Below are 25,201 nucleotides of genomic sequence, written 5' to 3'. Positions count from 1 at the left end.
TTCAGTGTACCACATGGCAACACCACTTACTGGCTTGTACCACATGGCAACACTACTACTAGATTGAACTAGCATTTTCACCAAATGTAGTAGAATGTTTTGGTTCTATCTCTTTCACTCTACTCAAAACTGAAATGCATAAAAAAATGACAAAATGATACGCACTCTTTGCACACTGCCAAAGAATCATTGTACACAAAATCAACTTTGTTCAAATCCAAAACAAAAAAACTAACCCATCTGGTGGATGATGGCACAAGCTTCCAAGAAAATTCTATTACAGTGAACCACATTATTTAAATGGATTTCTTCGCCAGTTAGTCGTCTGTCACTTCGTTTGTGCTTACAAGCAAGGAATCAAAAATATATCCAAATGACAAAATGAAAAGCGATCAACGAACCGAGTAATAACGCTATGTCAGAAGTGGAAAGCAATAATGATATCTCGCGTCACTTTTCAAATAGACCAATGTAACATATCCACCATTTTGAGAAAATCGAAGTTGAAGTTCGACAGTTTATTATTTTAACTGTTTAAAAACAATACATTTTGCAATACTATTTTTAATGTAGTCAGTGTATAATAACGTTGAAAATTCAGAAGAAACGGTAAAATCACAATTTTACTTTGAATTTCATGCTACAACATAGAAAAAACCACATAGGACGTTTTGACAAGTCGTGTTGTACATTGGACATGTTACATTGGACGATTTTTCGCAATGACATAATCAATGAGTGTTACATTGGACGTTTTGTCTACATGATACTAGATTCCCTTTCACAGATTTCAAAGTATAGTACCTAACTTTAGATTGGCCCCGCCTTTGGAAAATGAGCACCAATCATGTTAGGCAGTCCGAATGACCGAAGTAACAATCATGTACCCATCATTTTAAACTGTACATTGGACAATTTTTGATCAATGATTATCTTAAATAAATGAAAGTAAATTTGGATGGATGTTTTTGTACCACATACAATGATAAAGCAATAGTTTGTATCGCTTAACTCGATTTGTTTACATTTGTTACATTGGTCTATTTGAAAAGTGACGCGAGATATAATCTTCTTCGTTCTTTTTCATGACAAGCAGCCCGTGCGACACAACTCACTCGAGGCGGTAGAAGCAACAATCAATACGAAACTAACGATTTTAAATTGGCTCACCACTTTAGTAGCCTATTGGTCCCAAGCAAACGATTAACGTACCCTATTCTAGTTGAAATTCTATTACTACACTATGTTTGTTTTGATTCGCTATGAAAGTTTGACAGATAACATCAGGGGTGTGTGGATTCATGCAGAACATGCAGGGAAATAGCTTGGGACTGCTTGGGACCGTTGTTCTGGTACTGAGTGAGCCAAAAATAATAATGATTTTCTTCGGGACCCAGTGGTCTTAGAGTTACCTCTATGGTAGAAGGAAATGAGCAAATTGTTGGCAAGTTGCTTCACGAAGTAAAGCCGAAGATGATACACGTGTGTTAATGGGAATTTTTTTGTTATGTCTTTTCTCGATTCATATCAAGCTATGTCCTCATCCGTATATATTGCAACAAAGCAGGCAAGCAATATATCATTATCCTAGGGGAAGTACAACTTGATCTGAAGTAATATTTGGTGTAAAAATTGCTCAAATTAGTAATTATTATAGTTTTTAATATAAATATTAATGATATTAACTGTCAAACGGAAAGCTACAAAGGAAACAATTTTAACAGTGTAGCTATAACGAATACACTCAATCACGGTATACATGAACAAGGTAATATCGTAATATACTCTCGGTTGTAAACATCAAGTTTGAATGTCGACTAATGACGTCATTGCTATCTTTCAATAGTTTGCAGGGGAATAACTCAAATTGTACATTTCGTGTTGGTAAAAGACAGGCTACTTCAACTTCGATCCCTCCCAGATAAGACCCCCGCCCCATTCTTCAACTTCGATTATTTTTCCTTGTTTTACATGTGCATCTGCGTGTTCATAAATAAATAGGGAATAATAATTGAGAACTTGAGAACACAGGTAATGATTGCCATTCTGTATTCTCCTTTCGACAGAGAAACATTTGCCGATAGATTTCCGATTCCGGCAAAAAATTTGACATTCAATTGGAATCAATCAACACAGATTCACAGCATTTGATAAATAGTTGGAAAAATAATTCATACAAATGTATACCGTTCTTTGAAGTATGATTGGATTATTTCTAACACTTCCGTTTCAAATGAATCTATTGACTCGGATTTCGAATTGTTCGTTTTGCTGGATGGCATGAATTGATCCAAGCCTGCATCACGAATGGTGTTGGCCAGCTTCAGGATTAGTTTTTTCTCCCCTCTGAGAAAAGTAAATTTTTCCGGGTTTTCTGCGTAAATCCCGTATATTTCACGCATTCATGTTCTTTTTATCAAAGAACCAAATATTCAAATTTAAAGAAAAATATTAGAATAATAGTGAAGGAAATAACTTGCCTCTCGTGTGAAATCCATTTTTTATTAAACGAATGTCAAATGTACACTTAAAACCAAAAATAGTCAAAAATAAACAATAAACAACTGTCAGACTAAGTATGACATTCATAAATATCACAAATATTAAAATATTTAATATTTCCACCATCGGTATTGATGCTTATACTTGGAGCTGGCCTTCCCCTAGTCATTATCCTTCTACCACTTGGATCGAGCTATGTTACAGAGCGAGTTTGTCATGGTAGTCGTAGCAACCGTTTTGTCTGTATCGTTGGTTGCTTTATGTGTTTGGATTCGCTGCTTACAAGTCATTGGTGAAGGAGTATAGCTAACATTTTAATTTTTGCAATGCACTGTATTATTTTTTAAATATATGTTGATTGATTGTATCAATTGTTATTCATATACATGTAAAAAGAAAACTCTTTGTAAGCATTTATGTGTACCAAATTTCTACAAAAAATGAGTAAGCTTTACCCAGTAAGCAAACGTCAAAATCTGAGTAAGCTCTACCCAGTTTCCACCGCAAGCACGTTTACCCAGATTTGAGTAAATACATGTTTACCCATTTTTGGGTAACTTCCTTTTTGTCCTAACAGAGTGATTTTCAACTCGAAAATGAGTAGCCCCAGAATAGCGTGCGGGCTCAAATCGTTTATTTTGCTCTGCTGGGCCCGCTGTCACGGTATAACATGTTGCCTACACGGTTAGAAAAAAGTACCCAAAAGTAAGTTCTTTTCACTCATCTCGGCACTATAGCATAGAGGTAACTCTAAGACCACTGGGTCCCGAAGAAAATCATTATTATTTTTGGCTCACTCAGTACCAGAACAACGGTCCCAAGCAGTCCCAAGCTATTTCACTCACCCCTGCATGTTCTGCATGAATCCACACACCCCTGATGTTATCTGTCAAACTTTCATAGCGAATCAAAACAAACATAGTGTAGTAATAGAATTTCAACTAGAATAGGGTACGTTAATCGTTTGCTTGGGACCAATAGGCTACTAAAGTGGTGAGCCAATTTAAAATCGTTAGTTTCGTATTGATTGTTGACTATAGTGCAGGAACCCAAAAGTAGGTAAAGCGGATCAAAGTAGTTTTCATTTACTTGTGTGCAATTCGTATGGAATTTTCCACTAGCTTTCAACACAAAAGTAAGTTAGTTGTACCCAACAGTAGGTAAATATGATTATACTCAACGTTGGGTTCCCACACTTTTCTACCCCTGTTGGGTGGTTTTGTTCCTCCGTTTTTGACAACATTAGAAGGAGAAAAGGAGACAAACTAGTCAAAAGTAGGTAAAAGTGAACTGGCCGTTGGGTACTTTTTTCTTACCGTGTACGTGCCTGCCACTGTGCTGCTTAGCTCAGTCGGTAAAGGCGCAGCTATAGAGCAAGAGAGTTGCTGATGTACTTGGGACCAAAGTCAAGTAATGAACCAATTTAAAAGCGTTAGTTTCACACTCAGCGACGTTTTCCTTGTTCGGTAATTTTTTACCGAAAATGATCGGTAAATGAAGAATGTTACAGATTTTTCGGTAAACAAAAATAATTTTACCAACATTCGGTAATGTTTTACCGAAGTGACGGTAATTTGTCTATTATATTGACGAATTCAGTAAAAAACTGAGTACTGCGAACTCAGCCGATTTTATTTTTCAAGTGAGCTAGTACCCCGTTCACATTACAGTCTATATCACGTAATATAGGCTGTCTTGCAATGAGCACTCATACATATGATTTCCAGTGAAAACTAGATGTATGAGTGCTCATTGCAAGACAACGTATATCACGTGATATACGGTGTAATGTGAACGGGGTATAGAAAACATCTTGAAAATCTTCCGAAGTCAAATTGTTTTGCTGAAACAGCTCACGAAATTGTATATACATGCTGTCAAATGAACTCTTGGCTCCTCCTACTCTGCTCTAGAAATAACGTATACATGGTGATGGGAGTGCACCTGCTTACAAAGCTCACATAACTCTTATAAAGTTTGATTACATTCTTGTTTCAGCAACCCAGTTTTGGCATTATTAATATCAAATAAAAACACTTTTTCGAGCATCACGCTCGAAGATTTACATTATTCGCCTACTAAGGTTGATGTTTCGACTGTTTCATAATTATTATAATTCTTATATCCCGTTCACATTACAGCCTATATCACGTAATATAGGCTGTCTTGCAATGAGCACTCATACATAGGATTTCCAGTGAAAACTATATGTATGAGTGCTCATTGCAAGGCAGCGTATATCACGTGATATACGCTGTAATGTGAACGGGGTATTAGCAACAATCAATACGAAACTAACGAATTTAAATTGGCTCACCACTTTAGTAGCCTATAGACGAGTGCACGGATGGATTTGAGTTCACTCACTCGACAAAAAGTGACACAACAGCGGGGCCCTGTTTACTAAAAATGAACACATAGGTGTTCATTTTTAGTAAACAGGGCCCCGCTGTTGTGTCACTTTTTGTCGAGTGAGTGAACTCAAATCCATCCGTGCACTCGTCTATTGGTCCCAAGCAAACGATTAACGTACCCTATTCTAGTTGAAATTCTATTACTACACTATGTTTGTTTTGATTCGCTATGAAAGTTTGACAGATAACATCAGGGGTGTGTGGATTCATGCAGAACATGCAGGGGTGAGTGAAATAGCTTGGGACTGCTTGGGACCGTTGTTCTGGTACTGAGTGAGCCAAAAATAATAATGATTTTCTTCGGGACCCAGTGGTCTTAGAGTTACCTCTATGATTAGACTGTGTTCCATTTGGTGAATTTTCACTTAAATTTGACACTTCGAAAATAAATTATAATGTTCGAAAATCCCTTCTGTTGTTGATCTTCCGATTTTCGAAAAGATGTTTGTCAAAATTGGTTCCTTGTCTGTCAGAAATAAGTCTGGTACAATAGCAGGTTTATTTGAAAAATTCCCATCTGTCAAATTTAAGTGAAAATTCACCAAATGGAACACAACCTTAATTTGTTTTCAGTAGGTGACAACACCTTTACTTGTGGTTCAAACAGTAACTACCTACGTGACTTCTGAGCTCTTTTGAATGTTTGGCTCCCGTTTGACAGTTTGACTCGGCTACCAGATGACAATTGTTTTGAGTTAGTTCGCAGTACTCAGGTAAAAAATAGTACAGTAAGAACCACAAACGAAGTGACAGACGATTAACTGGCGAAGAAATCAATTAAAATAATGTGCTTCGCTGTAATAGAATTTTCGTAGAAGCTTGTGCCATCATCCACCAGATGGGAAAGTATTGTTTTGGTTTTGCACAAAGTTGATTTTGTGTACAATGCTTCTTTGACAGTGTGCAAAGAGTGTATAATTTTGTCATTTTTTATGAATTTCAGTTGTGACTAGAGTGAAAGAGATAGAACCAAAACATTCTAGTACATTTGGTGAAAATGCTAGTTCAATCAACAATCAATACGAAACTAACGATTTTAAATTGGCTCACCACTTTAGTAGCCTCCCTAATAAAAATTGTATGGTTAATTTGCTTAACGACGTGTTCTGGGTATCATCCAAACCATTTGTGGAATAGTTCAATGATTAGGGTTATCGTTCGTTTATGGTTATTTTATTATTAGGGCTATTGGTCCCAAGCAAACGATTAACGTACCCTATTCTAGTTGAAATTCTATTACTACACTATGTTTTTTTTGATTCGCTATGAAAGTTTGACAGATAACATCAGGGGTGTGTGGATTCATGCAGAACATGCAGGGGTGAGTGAAATAGCTTGGGACTGTTTGGGACCGTTGTTCTGGTACTGAGTGAGCCAAAAATAATAATGATTTTCTTCGGGACCCAGTGGTCTTAGAGTTACCTCTATGGTTCAATCCAGTAGTAGCAACCGGTGGAAACTAACGATTTTAAATTGGCTCACTACTTGACTAGCCTATTGGTCCCAAGCAAATCGATAAACGTACCCCATTTTAGTCGAAATTCTAGTACTACACTATGTTTGTTTTGATTCGCTATGAAAGTTTGACAGATAAAATGAGTGGTTAGTGGATTTTTCTATGTTTCGAGGGGTGCATCGATTAGCTTGGGACCGAAGACAGTACCAGAGCTGAGCCAAAAAGTTCAGCACGTTTCATCGGGAACTACTAGTCTTATAGTACGTTCAGACTACAGAGTTATAACAACAATCAATACAAAACTAACGATTTTAAATTGGCTCACCACTTTAGTAGCCTATTGGTCCCAAGCAAACGATTAACGTACCCTATTCTAGTTGAAATTCTATTACTACACTATGTTTGTTTTGATTCGCTATGAAAGTTTGACAGATAACATCAGGGGTGTGTGGATTCATGCAGAACATGCAGGGGTGAGTGAAATAGCTTGGGACTGCTTGGGACCGTTGTTCTGGTACTGAGTGACCAAAAATAATAATGATTTTCTTCGGGACCCAGTGGTCTTAGAGTTACCTCTATGGTTATAACATGTTATAGCGCTATCTTGATGGTGGATTCTGTGTTGCAATTATTTGACAACCGTTATAACATGTTATAACTGCTCAGTCTGGCCAGCGTTTTACCTTTATGGTAGTAGTGTTGCCATGTGGTACAATCCAGTAGTAGTGGTGTTGCCATGTGGTACACTGAAAAATTGCAATAGCAGGTTGGTCACCAAAGTTTTCGAGCCGCTCCGTCTGTCACTTCGTTTGTGGTAAGAACTGTAAAACAAAGCAAATGCCGAATTCGGTAAAAAAAAAAAATCCGAAAAAAACTGCAAATTACAGAAACGTTTACCGAACTTCTGTAAATAATTCCAGACTGTCAAATCGAAAGACGGTCATATTTATATCAAGTGTTAAAGTAAACAGTAACAGTGGAAAGTGACCGGAAAATCCATTTATTTATTTCATTTTTATATCTTCAGACACAGCCAGGAATTCTGTGCTTTCGGGATCAGGTTCCAGTCAATGGCATCAACCATGAAAGTAGCCACATGGAAAAATAATACTTCAGCGAGCAATATATGTTATTTTATAATACATATATTTTACTATTAAATAAAATCTCACAAATAATAATGCAAAAAAAAAGCTTTAAATTTTATTTCACCGAAAAAAAAACAAAAAATACAAAAGATCAACAAATATCCATTTACGGAACAGTTCAGTAAAAAAATACTGAATAGTTCGGTAAATAATTACCAAATCGTTCGGTAATTTTGACACCTAATCAACAAATCTGTTTACCGAACTGATCACCGAACGTTCAGCTGTTAAAAGTTCGGTAAAAAATTACCGAATACGGTAGTAATTTCTAAGTGTGTTTGTTTTGATTGTTGGAACTATTTCTAAAATTGCAAACAAATGGACAATAAATTCTCATACATTTCTACGATAAAAAAAAACAATCGGACCACTCCGGCATGTTTTCAATTTTTTTGTAATTTTTCCTTTTTTATTTTTCTACTTAAAAAATTATAATTTGTTTTAATCAGTATAAGTTTTATGTTATTATATTATTTTCATTTAATTCTTCCTTTCTTTTATCTCATCTCGAGTAATTCGTCAAATTGGGTTAGTAGGTTGCTTTCAAGTATTTTTCCGCCATTTTTTTTTTATTATTTTTGTTTTCTTCACTCTACTCTCGCCGACACGACGACGTTGGTCAATCGCTCGCGATCTGCACGCTTTTTCAGAATCACCCAAATTCGAGCGGTAAAAACTGAACCTACCCAATAATTGGTTAATCTATGTTAGGAGTTGCAAGTTGACAAATGAACTACATCGACCTGAATCCGATCCATTTTTGGGTGGATTCAGTTTTGGCTGAACTGGGTGGGTCGTGCTCAAATTTGGGTAGTTTTGAAATAGCGTGTGTATGCCTTTTTCTATTGATTTATGGATGCATCCATATTTTTTTTTAATTCTTCCAGAGAGGGACGTGGGGGGTAACAGTGTAGTATTTGGTTGCACGGATATCCATCGTTTATAGTCTTTTTAACTGCTATCCACATCTGAACATCTGTCGTTTTGTTTATTTTGCGTATGTTGATTTGTTAATCTGTTTTTCTTTTTGTTTATCGATTCATTTTCATAGGAGATTTGTTTGTTTGTTTGTTATTGATTTGTAGTTTGGCAACCAATTGCTCTAAACGAGGATGTACATCTGAGGGAATGGAATGTTCAGTTGATGCAATTTTCCTGTCAATTTCAGGATTCTACTAACAACTTTCGTTTCTAAGTTTGACTTTTTTTTCATATTGGTCTCGAGTCTTCTCCAATTATTAGTTTTATTTTCTCTGTGTAAAATTATGTACGTTCTTCACCTGCTTTTAACCCACTGTGTTATGGTGATCGTTTTGGTTGAAACTCTCTGTGCCATTGCAGTGTAGTTTTTTTTGGTTCAAACTGCCGCCATCATGTGTCCTATATAAATGACAACTGCTTCGTTCCAATTTGTTAATAACTCTTATTATGTTTAATTCAGTTACTTTTAGTTTGTAATCAACATTCAACAGTATTCTTGTTTGGTTTATTTGTTTGTGATTTTTCCTTCTTTAACCTTGTTTTTCTCGGTTTCCTTCGTATATGTTTTTTTGTGGGCTTCTTCAACTAATAATCTTTTTTTTTTCGGTTTACTTTGGGTTTTACAGTTTTACTTCATCTTTTTGCACAGTTTCGCTTTTCACTACTTCTTTTTTATGATCTCGGTATTTACGAGAAGAACTATTCGAAACTCTGGATTTTTTCTATTCTGGCGCACCGAAAGGCAACCGACGTCATTAATTGCTAAGTTTTTTTTCTCTCAGCTAAACTTTCAATGGTTAAATTTTCGTAATTTCGTTTGGATATAAAAAGGAAACAATATAGAAGGAATAGTTAGTACGGAAATTGTTGGAAGATTTGCTCTTTGGGCCCTTCGGAGAGCGTCCTTATTTTCTTTTTGTTTTTAATAACTAAAATCAAAGAAGAACGGTATCATCTCAACTACTGTTTTCTTTTTGTTGTAATTACAGTTCCCTCTAACTCTATATATATACTATAATTAGGTTTGTTTTATTGCACAATCGAACGTTCTTCTCGTTGCATTCGTTTGCTAACTTTTCTCAAAGAGTTTTCGTCAAAGTTTTTTTTTTTTGTTTTGTTTTCTGTAGTATTTTATCTCGGTTCAAACGCATTCTACCAGTTTCAATTGCACATACTCCGGCCCACAGTCAAGTGAACAACGGTTGAAAATTGTTTACACTGAAACAAAAAATGTTCTTTTTTTTTGTTGATTTGAACCAACATGCTAAGCTGTCAGTGCAAAATTAAACTTTCGCGGCGAACCAATTATGGGAACAACTTTTAAGGAAAAAAGTTTATATTTACATTCATTTGAGGAGAAATGGGGTTGGAGAGAAATCGATAGAAAGAGATAGCGGGGGAAAAGGGGCCCTATTGATACACTTTACATTCATTTTTTTTTTCGTCGCCATGGGTTGTTTGTTATACAATGTATATGATACAGATTAAAACTATAAGCAAAACAGTGAGCGTTTTTTGTTATCACGTTGTTTAAAATTTGCAACTAAATTTGTTGGATGGATTTTTGTGTCAGTGTGTCAGAGTGTTCTTTTGCTATTCTACGTTTGTGAATTTTTTTTTAATTATCTCAGTGAAGATTATAAAGAGCAAGTAATATCAGCTGGTATTTTGGTTGAAATTTATTCTATTTACATGTGATGGTATGCTACAGTGTAAATTGAAAAACAAAACTAATGCCTTGTTCAGACCTCGGTTCAGACTACAGAGTTATAACATGTTACAGGGGTGTTATAATAACTATAAACAAGAAGAAAAAATCAGCAAGATAGGCTTATAACAAATAACTCTGTAGTCTGAACATAGCATAAGAGATTGTTATTAATTGAAACAAAATAAAAATGTGTATGACGTATGGAAATGTATTAGCTTGTCAAATCTCCTGTAGACGTGTTTCAACAGGCTTCTGAGACATCTAGAAATTTTTGGAAAGCCCATGTCTATTAATTTCAGTTGAATTTTTGATTGATTTCAGAAGCTTAGTAGATTTGAATTTAAATGCTTTTTAGTATTCTGATGGAAATAAAATTTAGATCACTTTAGGAGAGACGTTTAAAATTTTAGTGACTCTTTTTCGTTTACTGACTAGGCTATCTGTGGTCCCAAATATCTGTATGGGCTTAACTTAAGGACAACATATTGGATCCAGCTGCATCGAAACTTCATTCAGCTTCGACGTAGTACTTTCAATGAATTCTTTTATATAAATTATAAGTCATAGATACTATTAATTGGGATTCCCTATTATCGAAACTGTGCATTCTTTTTTCAGATCTCTTTCAGAGAGCACTTCTGCTTGTCCTCTGTCAGGCTAAAACACATTTTTTATAGTCACTTTAACAATCTTGGGTCATTCGTGACTTGGTCGAGGTTGAGGTTGGGCTACAAAATGGTGAGTTGACAACCTGGAAGGAGCGGAATACCTAGCCCTGATCCTCACAAGTTCCTACTTCACGCCTCCTCGAGTCATATGATAGACTACCAACTGAAACATGGACACAGCTGGGTGGTGTAGTCTGGGCAATGTTGCCAGTCCGGAAATAGCAAGGTGAAGAGGTGCAACGCGAACACTGGCGCGGTAACCATAGTACGGTGATAGAGGAAATGCTTCACCAAACCTGAGCGTCTGTTCATCATGGAGATGCGGCTCAAAACGGCGTCTGTTCTCCATGTTAGGAGCGGCTGATCACCGTTCTAGTGCCAGCGTGGGACTCTAAACAGAGCTGTGCACGATGGTCCCCCGGCGAGACAGAAGGTTGGGGCAGGCCCAACAAGCCGCCTTGAAAAAAAAAAACAAAGTTGCAAATACTGAAGAAAAGAATACGGATCGGAACAATCGGCACCTACGCTACGAAATAAGGAATACGATTGAAAACTCGGAACATGGAACTGCAAATCGCTCGGCTTCCCGGGTTGCGATAGGTTAATCTATGACGAACTTCAACCACGATCGACCAAGTAGAAGGTGTCCTGCGGACCCTTCGCAGACTACGAGGCTGGTGAACTGTGGCCATGGATCTAGTAGAGTGGAGACGACTTCTTCGGACAGCAGAGGACAACAAGGCCTTAGTCTGATTGGTAAGGTAAGTCGAGGTTGAGGTTTGAACTCGTCACTTTGGCGTGAGAGGTATGAATGAAACCAGTACACCGGGGCATTCCCTTCATCCAAAGTCTATTGATTCATCTTCCGATGTAAAGTAGACCTCTACCTCATTCAGACGAGCTACCAAAGTCTTAGAACTGGACAAGATTTTGAAGATGGAGTCAGTGATCTTCTAGGTCTTCTTCATCACGAAGCAAAAGTCAGATAAAGCCCAAGATCTTTTTACTGAAGCATTACAGGTCCCTTCCATAGATATTGAAATCAGTGCCAACATTTCAAAGGGGCGTAATTGCATTTGTAAACAATGGCTTTAGTCGTCGATTTCTCGCGAATGAAAGCTCACTCATGAAAATGAATGACACCAGCACGCAGAGGAATGTTTCCTGTATCAGCTAGCATTTGTAATTTGGAGGGGTGGGTTTTCATTTGCGAGAAATCGACGTCTAAAGCCATTGTTTACAAAAGCAATTACGCCCCTTTGAACTGTTGGCACTGAAATATTTTACATGTCTGCTTTCTAGATTACTTTCGGATGGCTTTCCAGTAGATTGAGTAGTTGATTTAATTCATCAGAAAGATAGAATGGAATGATTTGTGATCGTCTTAAGAGAACTCTGAAATCCTTTTGGGGAAGCATTATAATTTTGCTTGCATGCAGAATCGATATAGTGGTCTTCAAAAACAATTGTAAATCTCTTTACAAAGTTATGTGACTTTTTCGAATGCCGTATCGATCGTTTCGGAATGCATTATTCATATGGCTGAAGATTTGAAATCTTTACAGGCCAGAAGTGTATTCAAGCAAATTATTTAGCTCCCTTTCAAGTGAGTTGGAGGCGAACCAGCCTCAGGCTGAAAACCTCCTTGATAAAGATAAATCAATCAATCCCTTTCAAGTGAACTTCAAAGACCGTATTGATAGTTCAAATAGTTCCCTTTTAGAAACGTACCAGTCATCATTCAGAAGTGCACCAGCGGTCTTCTAGATTTACTATCGATGGTTTCTCCAAAAGCATTCCACATCTCCTTCAGACTTTTATATTTTTATTATAGAGACTTGCAGTCTTTGGCTGGTTAATTTAGTATCTATCCCAACCACACTAATTACCTCTCAATATAATCACCTTGATCTTAATTTACCTTACCTACTAGCTTGTTAAATTCGATACCAATCCAATTGGATTTATTTTACTCATAGATTTTGCACTGGGTGAAGTTCACGATTCACGAGCGAGAGAGCATTCGAGAGCGAGAGGGAAAACAAAATCTGACAGAAGATAGACCGAATGAAAATCGAACACAAAGCTTGCTTTGTTTGTTTTGCTCAAATTTGTTCGATTGACGTGTATTCTGACTGCGGAAAAAAAATTGTACCATTTGAAAGAATTGTGGCATCTGGTGATTAGTTCTTTCTTAGTCTGTAAATAGGAAGATTTTGTTTTGAAACCAAACTGCTGAAGGCTGAGTTGTTACGGTGTTTTGTTTCGATTATTTGCAGATATGATTCGAACGCTGGGACTGCAGTTGCAAGCATTCGAGTATGCTTCTCACACCGATGACGTCCGCATCGAATGGCGTAAGTGACTGAGATCATTCGAAACGATGATGCGAGACAGCCGTATAGAAGATGAGGATTGGAAGAAGGATTTATTACTACATTATGCGGGACCGAGTGTGCTGCAATTATTCGACACTTTACCGGAATTGCCAGAATTGGACATGCGTGGGCCGTTGCTAAACGTAGAGCATTATACCAACAATCAATTTAAAACAAACGATTTTAAATTGGCTCACTACTTGACTAGCCTATTAGTCCCAAGCAAACGATTAACGTACCCCATTCTAGTCGCAACTCTAGTACTACACAGTGTTTGTTTTGATTCGCTATGAAAGTTTGACAGATACAATGAGGGGTGAGTGAATTTTCCTATGTTCCGAGGGGTGAATCGATTACCTTGGGATCGAAGAGAGTACCAGAGCTGAACCAAAAAGTTGAGCACGTTTCTTCGGGACCTTCTAGTCTTAAAGTTACCTCTATGATTATATCACAGAGGTAACTCTAAGACAAGTAGATCCCGAAGAAACGTGTTCAACTTTTTGGCTCAGCTCTGGTACTATCTTCGGTCCCAAGCTAATCGATGCACCTCTCGAGACATAGGAAAATCCACGAACCCCTCATTTTATCTGACAAACTTTCATAGCGAATCAAAACAAACATAGTGTAGAACTAGAATTTTGATTAGAATGGGGTACATTAATCGATTTGCTTGGGACCAATAGGCTAATCAAGTAGTGAGCCAATTTAAAATCGTTAGTTTCCACCGGTTGGTTGCACTCCTTTAATCTAGTACCTCCTTCAAATAGTACGTCAAACTCCGAAAGTGATCTAAAATCGTTTTATGAATAATTGTGAGATGTTTCAATATCTATTGAAAGGATCTGCACACTCAAAATAATTCACACGTTATTGTTACGTGAAAAATAACATAGAGTCGCTCTATTTCCGCTTCTGTCAATTTTACGTGACACAAGAAGAGTCTACGTGATACCAAATATGCATCAACGGAAATTTCCTTCGAAGTCGGTAGATTTTTTAATGAAACGTACGTGATTTGCACATACACCAATTCTATGTGCATTTCACATATGAAAAAATTAATGAGTGACTCACTCATAATGGTACACAACATGGGGGCATTGCAATGTGCATGTTAACATACCAGTGAAAATCTAGATAATTTTGTTACCTATTTATTTGCGTGGAACAATTTCGTGTTGTAAGTATGATAACTAAACAAATTATGTATAGAATAACTTTAAAGTTTGTTTTTTAGTTTCAGTATACCGGCAAGAAGTACCATGAACATGAATGCGAGTTAAACTCCCTTACATCATACATATGATTGTAACCAAGTTTCCGTTACTTGTCCCGTTCGAATGTATGTTCCCCCTGTGTATATATTGATAATTAAGATATATTTGAATCAATGTATACTATAGAATCATTTGTAATGCGAAATCAATGATACATTTTATTTACAACGAAATTAAAATCATTGGAGACGATTATAAATTCCATCGACAGAATCACGTAGCTTCTACGTGATAATCCAGTAACCATCTCGCTCACTGAAATGAGTGCTTCCATGCATGAATCACGTAACTCTTACGTGAAAAGTGCGATGGAAAAAATCTATGTATGTTTTCACGTAGCATTGACGTGAAAATTATTTTGAGTGTAGTCTCTTTGACTTCATAAATTCCTATCACCAAACATTTTGCTTTTTTGAACTTCAAGTCTGAAAGAGAAAGATATGAACTGTAGTATCTATCCCAACCACACTAACTACCTCTCAATATATTCACCTTGATTAGCAAATCATCGATTTTCTTATTGCCAGCTTCTCTAGCGCCACTGGTATACGCTGGTACGGTTGAGTAGCGCCACTGGTATACGCCGGTACGATATCGGTTTTGATTGGGATGTCCACGATAATATCTAGCTAGAGCTGGAATTAGGGCGTAACAGCTTTTGTAAACAATGACTTCTATCGATGGTTTCTAGGAGCTCGAGGCACAATCAATACAAAACTAAAAATTGGCTCATTTCTTGACTAGCCCAATTACATCTATAAGGGTACCCAATTCTCGAAATAGAATCTGTCAAAGTTTGCCTTTGTTTTGATTCGCCTTATAAATTAGGCAGAGTGTAATGAGGAGCTCGTGGATTTTCCTATGTTTCGAAGGGAGCTGCAATTAGCTAGGGACCGACGGTCGGGTACTTCCTGAGCCAAAAAATTAAGCATGTTTTTTGGGGACCCACTGGTCTTAGTGTTACTCTATGGTACTACTAGGTATGTCTGTCAGAAGTAGTAGGTGTATGATCTGAACACAGAAAAAGAAGGATTCTATCTAGATCAAGTCTCTGAAGCACTCTAATTTTGATTTGTAGGCTACTATATGCATTGTATTTCTATTTCGGACGAGTTCAGATTTGGGTCCATCTCTAGATCTCTTTCAAAAGCCTAAACATTCATGAGTTTTAGATGACTTTCATTTGTTATCTGAGTATTTAACTTCTCGATCAAAGACAATTTTAAACTTGTTGTTTAAGACATCCCTTGAAATATCATTAAGATTTTTCCGAGAATTTTTCAGCGTCTTTTTTTAAGGATTTCAATCACCAATCAACCGCTTACCCTCTCATTGGCTTCCCGTTGGGGCATTGAGGGCATTTAAAATGTTATGGTTTGTTCTGTCTGTTGCTCTATATTACTGGAAGAGATTTTCTAACCCTCCTTATGTGCATACATAGGGGGAGAGGTGGTGGTGGTGGTGCCAAAAGATGAGCGCAATAGAATCATCAAGTTGCCATAAGGCACGAAATGAGACTATTGCATGGCTGGGTAGTCAAAGTCTTCCATTCGTTAGTCATTTCAGGTGGATTAGAACAGGTTTAGGTTTAGGGTGGGCGTTGGCCAGATTTGGATTTTTCAGATGTAATCCTGGATAGGACCCTGTCATTGAACGTCGCGTGAAAGTGGAACTTAATGAAGGCCTAAGTACTTTTTCGTAGTTTTTAGTTTTCGGATTTGAAAGATCGTCGGTTACAGTGGCCTGCTTACTGAGCAGAAAAACGCGGTCCCAGGTCCTTACATATCAAAGAGATTTATGGTAAAATCGCTTGTGTATCGTGTATTTTGCGAAACTCGTTGTCGTTGGTTCCGGGTTTGAATGGATACACAAATTTGAGCAACGGTATTATGTGATATGAGGGGCTCGGTGGCCTTAGAGCAACCGTTTTTGCTTACTGAGCAGAACATCATGAGTCTAATCTCAGGCCCATCCACATTCAAGATTCGTCAATCGTTTTATTTGTTAATATGACTACATGGTAATAACAGCAACTCGGTGATTAAAAAGGTGCTCGTCTGCCTAGTGGCAAACGTTTTTGCTTACTGAGCAGAAGACCGTGGGTTTAGTCCCAAGCTCCTTCGCGTTATATGATCGTTGGGACATCAATTCAGCTTATCGTTTACCAAAACGAACCCTGCTGCAAACCCAACCCTCTTATCCAACATCCCAGTGATTCCTCGTGGAAGTGCAGACGTGTTCTCGGCTTCCATCAAAGCGAGTGTCATGTCAACACAATCCTTCTCATTCCTTTCTTGACCTGTGTTCGGGCGCGGCCGGCGCTGGTATTGCCTAATTTAAGATTACCAGTTTTTACACATTGATGATGATTGCTAGTCCCAAGCATCGTCTATTGGTTCTCTGTGTAATTACAGCTGATCTGGCAGTAACAGAGTAGCAACCGTGGGCGGTCAATCAAGCTCAAGCTCAAGCTCAAGCTCCTTATGTGCATACATAAGGAGCTCGGACTACGTCAACATACACGTGGACATTTTGTAGTCCACTTGAACCATCTTCTAAAGCTTTGTGAGAAGCTTTGAAGATCATTCTCATAGAGTTTATGTGTCCTATCTAAAGATGTTTAAAACTTTAACATTTTTACCTTCCATAGTGCTCAGTGTCTTCCGGTCAAGAGCTCTTACAAAAAAAAAATTACCCTTAGGGCTTGTTGAGCTGCTTCGAAAATCGTTTGGACCCTGTCAAAAGGTTTGTACCATATCCAAGGGGAATTCATGTAAGGCTTACTTCAGCTTTTCCAGTCTTCATTCGTGTGTAGCTTAAGCAGATCTTAGCCAGAAGCGTTCATTGAATTGATATCCCCTAAAGTTGAGAATTACCTTTATGATATAATATAAAGTTATATGAAACCTTTTCAAGGGGATTAACTGACCTTCAAAGGCCTGCTGGATCTCCTCAACAGAAGTTTTCTAGATCTCCACCGCTCAAAAAAATCGTATCTAGAAACTTCAATTCAAATATCATCTGATTCTCCTTCAGATATAATTGGAAGCCATTCAGAGATCTTCTGCATATCGTTCGGAGGTCATATACATCCCTACTTAAGAAATCGTTCAGGCTTACATTATTTAGCTTTGCTTAACAGATATTTCGGTTTAACTGAAAAAGCCTTTCAAAAATAATCTCAAGTAGTCTTCAATATCTTCCTTCCCGAAGAAGTCTCCTAGATGCCTCCAATGGTTCTACAAAAAATAACCTTTACGTTTTTCTAGTTGAAATATTTACAATACTCTCCTTGTTATTCTTCCACAGATTTTCTGTAGAATATTTCTTAGAGTTTTAACTATTATTGCTATGTTGAAGTCTGACTGATGTCTTCCACAGAAGTCTGCAGAAGTTTTGTTCGCACTTGTTCTCCAGACTACTTTGAAAATTTAAATTTGATGGCATCTTGAAAATTTTAACTAACGCTAATGCTACTTAGGATTGGAAAATAAATCAAAAGGAATGTAAATAACTAGGCTAATACGTTTCCATACTTTACAATGTGTTATAAAAATAAAAATAATATTTTTTACGATCTAGAGTTTTAATTAAAGCTTGAAATATAAATATTTGATCTCACATTCGAATTTCCTTATCTTTGCTTTAATATTGAAACCACCCAAGCAGCACACTTGTCACTAAACAGTTGTGGTTACTTGTATGTAACTTATTTCATTCGCAATCGAGTTGCGACAACTTATTATGATGGACGTGTGTTGCTTGGGCAAGCACTCCCCCAACAAACATTTAAGCTGATTAAAAGCTGAATAAACCTATTTTTAGCAGAACAAGCTACTTTAAGGCTGAATAAGCTACTACCTTTGATAAAACGCAACTCACTTTGAAGATCTCTCACAAACGATCATTCAACCACGAAAAGTAACCACTTCCTATTAGGCATGTTGATTTGTATAGTTGATTCGATTGAATTGAAACCGTTACGTTATATCGAGAAATACTTGTGTTCCGCTTTAAATGTTTGCTGGGTTCGTCTTTAAAATGGTTGACTTTTAGATCGGTTTCCAGAGTGCTTCCAGGGAAAACCGAGCCAAGGGAAAATCATCGATTTACTGAAACTGAGATCCTTTCCGGTTTTTACGTATTTTCGTTCCGCATATTCCTGATATGTATCAATATTACCTAACGGAATGTGTATGAGCGTGTCTTTAAATTTTTAAATATCAAAGTGTTTTTCTTCTGAGATCATCGCATGCCCACCAGTGGTGCGCACTGCGAAAGCAATTAGCTTCCAAACCACTTTGGAACTAAACTAAAACCGAAGTAACAAAAGTGACTGCGTTCAACAAACTTATTTCAACTACACCACACATTTTCAACCATTGCACAACAGATCGTATGTTCATTCGCTTCTTCTTTTTCATCATCTCCGAATCCGTCAAAATTCGTTCGCAAACTTTGCCCGCTTTGTGTTTCCGTTTTTTCCCCCGTCACTAGTTTAACCACTAAAATCAAACATTAACATTCACTTACTCACTATACAAAGGTTGGATACCGCGGCTAGTTTCTGTTAGTTTGCTGTACTTTTTTTCCCGGTTCTTTTCAAAACATCGCACTCCATTATTCGCTAGTTGGTTGGTTTGTTCTGGTTTATTTTGTCTTTAGTTAGTACGGTCAAGGTCTTTTTCACGGCCCTCTTGGTTTGGATGATTTTGTCTGAAAGTGATCTAAAAAGTGACACAAATGGAAGCTAAACTGCCCGTACAAATGACTAATATTGCACGTGAAAATTTAACATTGATTTTCTGACAGTTCCACGAACTTGTTTTCATTTTAGAAATCCGCTTGGCTATCAATCAATTATTAAGGTGTTTTTTTTTGGATTTTGATGACTTTTAGATTCGCGCTTTTTCGAAGCACACGTTCTGGTCAGTTTTCGAGCACGGTTACAGCACAGACAAACAAACGCAATTCTCCATCTTAGATCATCGTACACGCATTTGACGCTGAATTTATTGTAGGATTCCGTGTTTCAAACACCATGCAACATTTTGATTTTTGTTCTCAAACGCGTCTTTGCACGATATTTCACGCGGCCTTTGGTTGTTGAAACGATCGCGTTCAGGGAAACACCACAATGTTATATTAGGATCGAGTACTGTGAATCATTTGCTGAGTTAAATTTGACATTTCGAAAGCTATTTTCCATGTTCGAAAATCCCACAGCCTTAGGCTATGTTCCATTTGGAAAATTTTCACTTAAATTTGACACTTCGAAAATAAATTATGATGTTCGAAAATCCCTCTGTTGTTGAACAGCCGATTTTCGAGAAAGCATCTGTCAAAGTTGATTCCTTGGCTGTCATAAATAAGTCTGCTGGAATAACAGGTTTATTTGAAAATTTTCCATCTGTCAAATTTAAGTGAAAATTCACCAAATGGAACACAGCCTTAGGCTGTGAATCATTTGCCGAGTTAAATTTAACTCATGGTTAAAAGTGGCATTTCGAAAGTTATTTTCTATGTTCAAAAATCCCTGTGCTATCGATCGACCGGTTTTTGAGAAGAACTTAGCCAAGGTTGTCAAAATTTAACTTCTTGTCTGTCAGAACTAACCACGCTCGGATAGCAGGGTTAATCGATAACTTTCCATCTGTCAAATTTTAACCAATAGTTAAAATAATCCACCAAATGGCGCCCTCAGTGAGATCCGTGACGATGCTTTGAAGGAAAAGTTGTTCGAAGAGTTACGTCTGTTTGTTTGGGATTACAGTTTACAGACATCCGAGGCGAAATCACCATAAGGCTGTGAACCATTTGCCAAGTTAAATTTAACTCGTGGTTAAAAGTGACGTGACGTTTGGAAAGTTATTTTCTATATTCGAAAATCCCCGTGCTGTCGATCGACCGGTTTTCACCCACGGTTGTCAAAATTTAACTTCTTGTCTGTCAGAAATAACAAACCGCGGATAGCAGGGTTCATCGATAACTTTCCATGTGTCAAATTTTAACTAAAAGTTAAAATAATCCACCAAATGGTTCAGAGCCTAAATAAAAATTCTCAGAATACTATTCGAACTGCCAATTGTCTGTGGATGACGTCTTTGCGCGATACGGATACTCTACTGAAAATAAGATCGAATTTTGCACATAAATCCTATTTGTTTACCAATCCATAGCTCAGCTTTCAAGCTGCAGGCTTGAGGTTTTGTTTTCATGAAAACCCAATACACAAAATTCAATTTATGCTGATCGAGCAATTTATCACACATTTCGCGAAGTTTGAAAACAAACAACAATTGGTTGTAGCTATCTTCCGCAAAATCATCCTAACCTCATCTTTTGTATTTTTTTTTCTCGATTCGAGAATCCGGCTCTGCTGTTCGTTTAGGTTTGTGATTGAATTTTCTGAGTATTCCTAACTTCATCATAAATTTCGTCTAATTTTAATATAATTTCATCGAATCACATTTTGCTGGTTTTTCCCCCGTAATTTTTGGTTTCGGTTTTTGGTAAACTCTCATTTTGCATCATCTGATGGCTTTCTGGTTTCTTGGAGGAATGGAGAACATGACCTGAACATTAGAAACTTTTGTTTCTTAATTTCACAATCGTCTGGTTCGACAGTTTTTATCTGGTTTTTGGAAACAATTTCAACGCGTCTAAATATTTTTTTTTCTGTTTGTCCGAATGGTTTTCTGTGTCTCACTTTTTTCCTATACTCTAAATTTGGGAATCACTACTGTTTCAATGGGGGTTGTGAACGAAAATAAATGAAAGACTAGAATTCTTCCCCCTCCAAGTGCATATTGTGTTTTTTTGCTTAACTTCAATGTGAATTACTGAACTACTGACTGACTGACCCTCGATGCCATAATTGCCATACCGCCGCTTGTGTGAGACCGTTTTAGCTTTCGCATTCGTTGGTTCGAAAACTTGAGCCTAATTGTATGAACTGTTCTTCTGTTTTGTCCAAAAACTAAGCTTCTGTTGCAACGGTGTTGCATAAAACACTTCTCTGTTTGACTCCAAAACTCATCTACTGTGTAGGATCCGTGGTGGATGACTATGACTGAGCTATGGTTGTTTGAATGATAGTATGTATTAGTATTAGTAGGCTCTCGTTGATTCGTCATGGCTGCTGGTGATGGTGCTCTCTCCGGTCGTGGGCTCACACCTCACACCATCTCAAACGACACTGGTCAGTTCCTGGAGGGTCGTCTGGTGCTGGTACTTTTGCTGCTGGCCGGCAATCGACAGCCGGACAACAACCTCACGGGGATGGCGGCTGCTGCTGTTGCTGCGTCAAGCCGCACCGCACGGCATGTTCGAGTTCGAACTGGACGAGTTCATACCGCAGGCCTTCAGCTCGGTGAAGATCTCGGTGAAGAAGCCCGGCTCGGCGTTGATCCGCAGCATGTTGGACGACAGCCGGTTCACGATCAGGAGGCATCTGGAAGTAGAGGCAGGTAGGTTTACATGTATAGTGAATTCAATTGGCTTGAAAAGTTGAGCCTGGTTCTACTTTTTTCAATTCAAGTGAGTTGATCAAGTCAGTTGAATGGCATGGTTTACACGTTCGATTCGCGTTCAAGTCAGTTGAATTAAACTGACTTTATCAATTGACTTGCCCTGTCTTAACCCAGCTTAAGTGTGTAGAGAATTTTCTTAAGATGTGTCCTATGAAGAACTCGAGAAGAACTATCGTTTAGAAATCTAGAAATCATCTAGGGGAAATGTTGGCTTCGGCAATACCCTTAGCTATTATCGTCAGGGGGGTAAGCAACCTCATTGAGAGCTCAATTTTGGCATGTGGATACATTGTGTTTCAGAGCATCTATTGGCCAAATTTGAGTGCTCTAGGACTTTGTTTACCCCCTGACGATAATAGGTTAAGGTATTGCCGAAGCCAACATTTCCCCTAGTTAATTTAGACATTGCAAACATTTGAAGGTGGGGCCTCCCTTAGCTCATTCGGTAAAGGCGCAGCTACAAAGCAAGACCATGCTGGAGGTGGCTGGGTTCGATTCCCGGTCCGGTCTAGGGATTTTTCGGGTAGGAAAATTTCTCGACTTCCCTGGGCATAGAAGTATGATTGGACTTGCCACACAATTATACCAATGCAAAAATGGTACAGGCATCGAAAGCTCTCAATTAATTACTGTGGAAGTGCATTTTGAACACTAAGTTGAGAGCACGCAAAAAGATATTGCGATATGCAATAAGCTTGAAATGCGAAGAAAAAGAAGAAGAAACATTTGAAGGTCCCAGGCACAGAAATTCAAGATTCAGGATTTGGTACAACTTTTAAAATTTTGACGCTTTGAACAGTTTTTTAGATTTCATACTTACAAAAAAAAAAAGGTTTAAGAAAACTCTTCAAAAGGGAAGTCTGACTCGCACGACGCCTCATTATAAGTCTGATCGGTAAAACTAAAGGGCTGAACACAATGACAGTGGAATAGCGGCACAGCGGCAAATGCGCAGTGTACTAAAATCGCACTAACCGCTATACCACTGCACAGTGGTACAGAATGCAGATTTAGGTGGAATGATATGTTTTTTTTTATTTGAAATTTATCATGAAAGTCATCTTCTAGAGACTTTTAAAACTCTTTAAGACGAATGTTTTATAGCTGGATTTGTTGCCTGTATCTCTTCTAATAAAAAAGATATACTCAAATATAGTAAAAAATATGAATAAATTCAAATTGATTTTATACGAGTTTAAAAAATAACATACCTCCAATTTTTTCATATTATTGAGAATAACATACGCCCTTTCAAATGCTGCAAAAAAACTTTTTTTTTGTTTGCCCCAACCAGAGATATTAACATTTGAAAAGTGCATATTTTTAGTATAAAATCGTCAATAACTCTTGATCGGCGAAAGATATTGACAAGTTTTGTGCAGCAAAAATTTGCGCCTTCTTAAGATCTAAAAGTTATCTGAAGACACCTTTGCTGAGAAATTCGAAATAAGAAAAATAGAGCAAAAAAACTGATTTTTAAAGAGCCACCCTAACTGAATTCAAGGAAATAGCTCTAAATCGCCCAATTTAAGAGATACAAAAAAGTTATTTTCAACAAAGTTGCTTGAAATTAGCTCAGCTATAACTTTGTAGAAGAATGTATACCTTAATTTATTCAAACAAAAAAGTTAGATTTTTGATTTTAATGATAATAGGAACCACCCTAAAATTCATTGTCATAAAAATGAGGGCCTAACTATAAGGAACAACTTTGTAGAAGAGACTTTTAGTCTAAAGTTCCAATTTCAGGCTCAAAACATATCATTCCACCTAAATCTGCATTCTGGACCACTTTGCCGCATTCCTACCCATAATATTTTTCCTCGTCCGTTGCAGGCTGTACGTAAACAAACCACGTAAACGGGATTATTTTGATTGCAGTTTTGAGTCATTTGTTATTTGAATAACCTCTTAAGGCTTGTACTCGAAAAAAATGCACCATTTTTATCCGTGGGTAAAAATTGATGAAAATCTAAGTATAACTAGTTTGGAGTGAATTGTTTACATGTGCAAAATTTCATAACAATCGGTTCAGTGGTTATTGAGATGTCATCGAAACAAGAAGAAAATCGCCGGAGAATTTTGCGTGCCGTCATGGAAAATCCGACTGCGACCATGAGATGGATCGGAAGACAACTGAGAATCACCCATACAACTGTGTCTCGGGTGGTAAAATCGTTTACGGAGTCCCAGACGACCGAGCGGCGGGCTGGAAGGGGAAGAAAATCGAAGACAGCTGACCCTGTGAAGGCCCGGAAGGTGTTGGATTATTTCAAGCGTAATTCGAACCTTTCGATTCGCGACGCGGCTCTGAAGGCAAAGTGTTCCGCCTGGTTCGTTCAGCAAACCATGAAACGAGCTGGGCTTCATGTATTCAAGGTCCGGAAGGCACCAAACCGGCGTGATCAACAAAACACGGCGGCCAAATCCCGCGCAAGGAAGCTGTATCGAGAGTGGTTAACGAAACCGATGTGTGAGGTTATGGATGACGAAACCTACATCAAGGCAGACGCAAAGCAGATACCGGGCCTGGAGTTCTACGTTGCCAAATCACGGTTTGATGTTCCGGAAGACAAAAAGAAGAAGAAAGTGGACAAATTCGTCAAAAAATACTTGCTCTGGCAGGCCATATGCCAATGCGGTAAACTGAGTAAACCGTACATCACAATGGGTACCATCAACAGCGAAATTTACCGCTCCGAGTGCCTTCAGAAGCGATTCCACGGATTACGCGCGATCGACGTTGGATTGGTACAGAGACAATAACGTTGTTTTTGTACCAAAAACCGCCAACCCTTCAAATTCACCAGAGATTCGTCCGGTGGAAAGATTTTGGGCCATAATTAAGGCCAAACTTCGAAAATCGTCCAAGGTGTTTAAGAACGAGCTGAAGTTGAAGAAAGAATGGATGAAAGTGACCAAAAAGGTCGGCTCCACCATTGCACAAAATGTAATGAGGTGTCTTAAGGGAAAGGGGCGGGCTTTCAGCGATGGAAAGGAAATTGAATAAAGTAATTATGCCGAAACATAATCCATATGTATTAGTTCATTCCCTGAAAGTTTCAAGAAATTCTGACTTAAAATAAATTTTTGGCGAACACTTTTGTCTGGTGCATTTTTTTTCGAGTACAGGC

General features: G+C 37.8%; 1 protein-coding gene across 2 annotated transcripts in view; it reads right to left on the bottom strand.

The window, feature by feature from the left end:
* The window catches only part of Cdk5alpha (Cdk5 activator-like protein), a 572,471-nt gene that overhangs the window by 401,418 nt on the left and 145,852 nt on the right, over window positions 1-25,201 (bottom strand). The window contains exon 4 of one of the 2 annotated variants that reach the window (XR_010518254.1): window positions 19,983-21,988. Coding sequence is in view for 1 of the 2 variants with exons in the window: in XM_065229574.1 (XP_065085646.1) it covers window positions 21,841-21,988 (148 nt within the window). In the remaining variant the exon portion in view is untranslated. Of the gene's footprint in view, window positions 1-19,699; window positions 21,989-25,201 lie in introns of those variants that run through there. The other variant, XM_065229574.1, reaches the window with a different exon arrangement.

This window comes from Ochlerotatus camptorhynchus, unplaced genomic scaffold, assembly GCF_037179485.1.
Source record: "Ochlerotatus camptorhynchus isolate MF236.1 unplaced genomic scaffold, CSIRO-AGI_Acam_v1.1 ptg000316l, whole genome shotgun sequence".
NCBI lineage: Eukaryota > Metazoa > Arthropoda > Insecta > Diptera > Culicidae > Ochlerotatus > Ochlerotatus camptorhynchus.
Note: the sequence above shows the minus strand (reverse complement) of the source record. Positions and strands in the feature narration are given on the sequence as shown.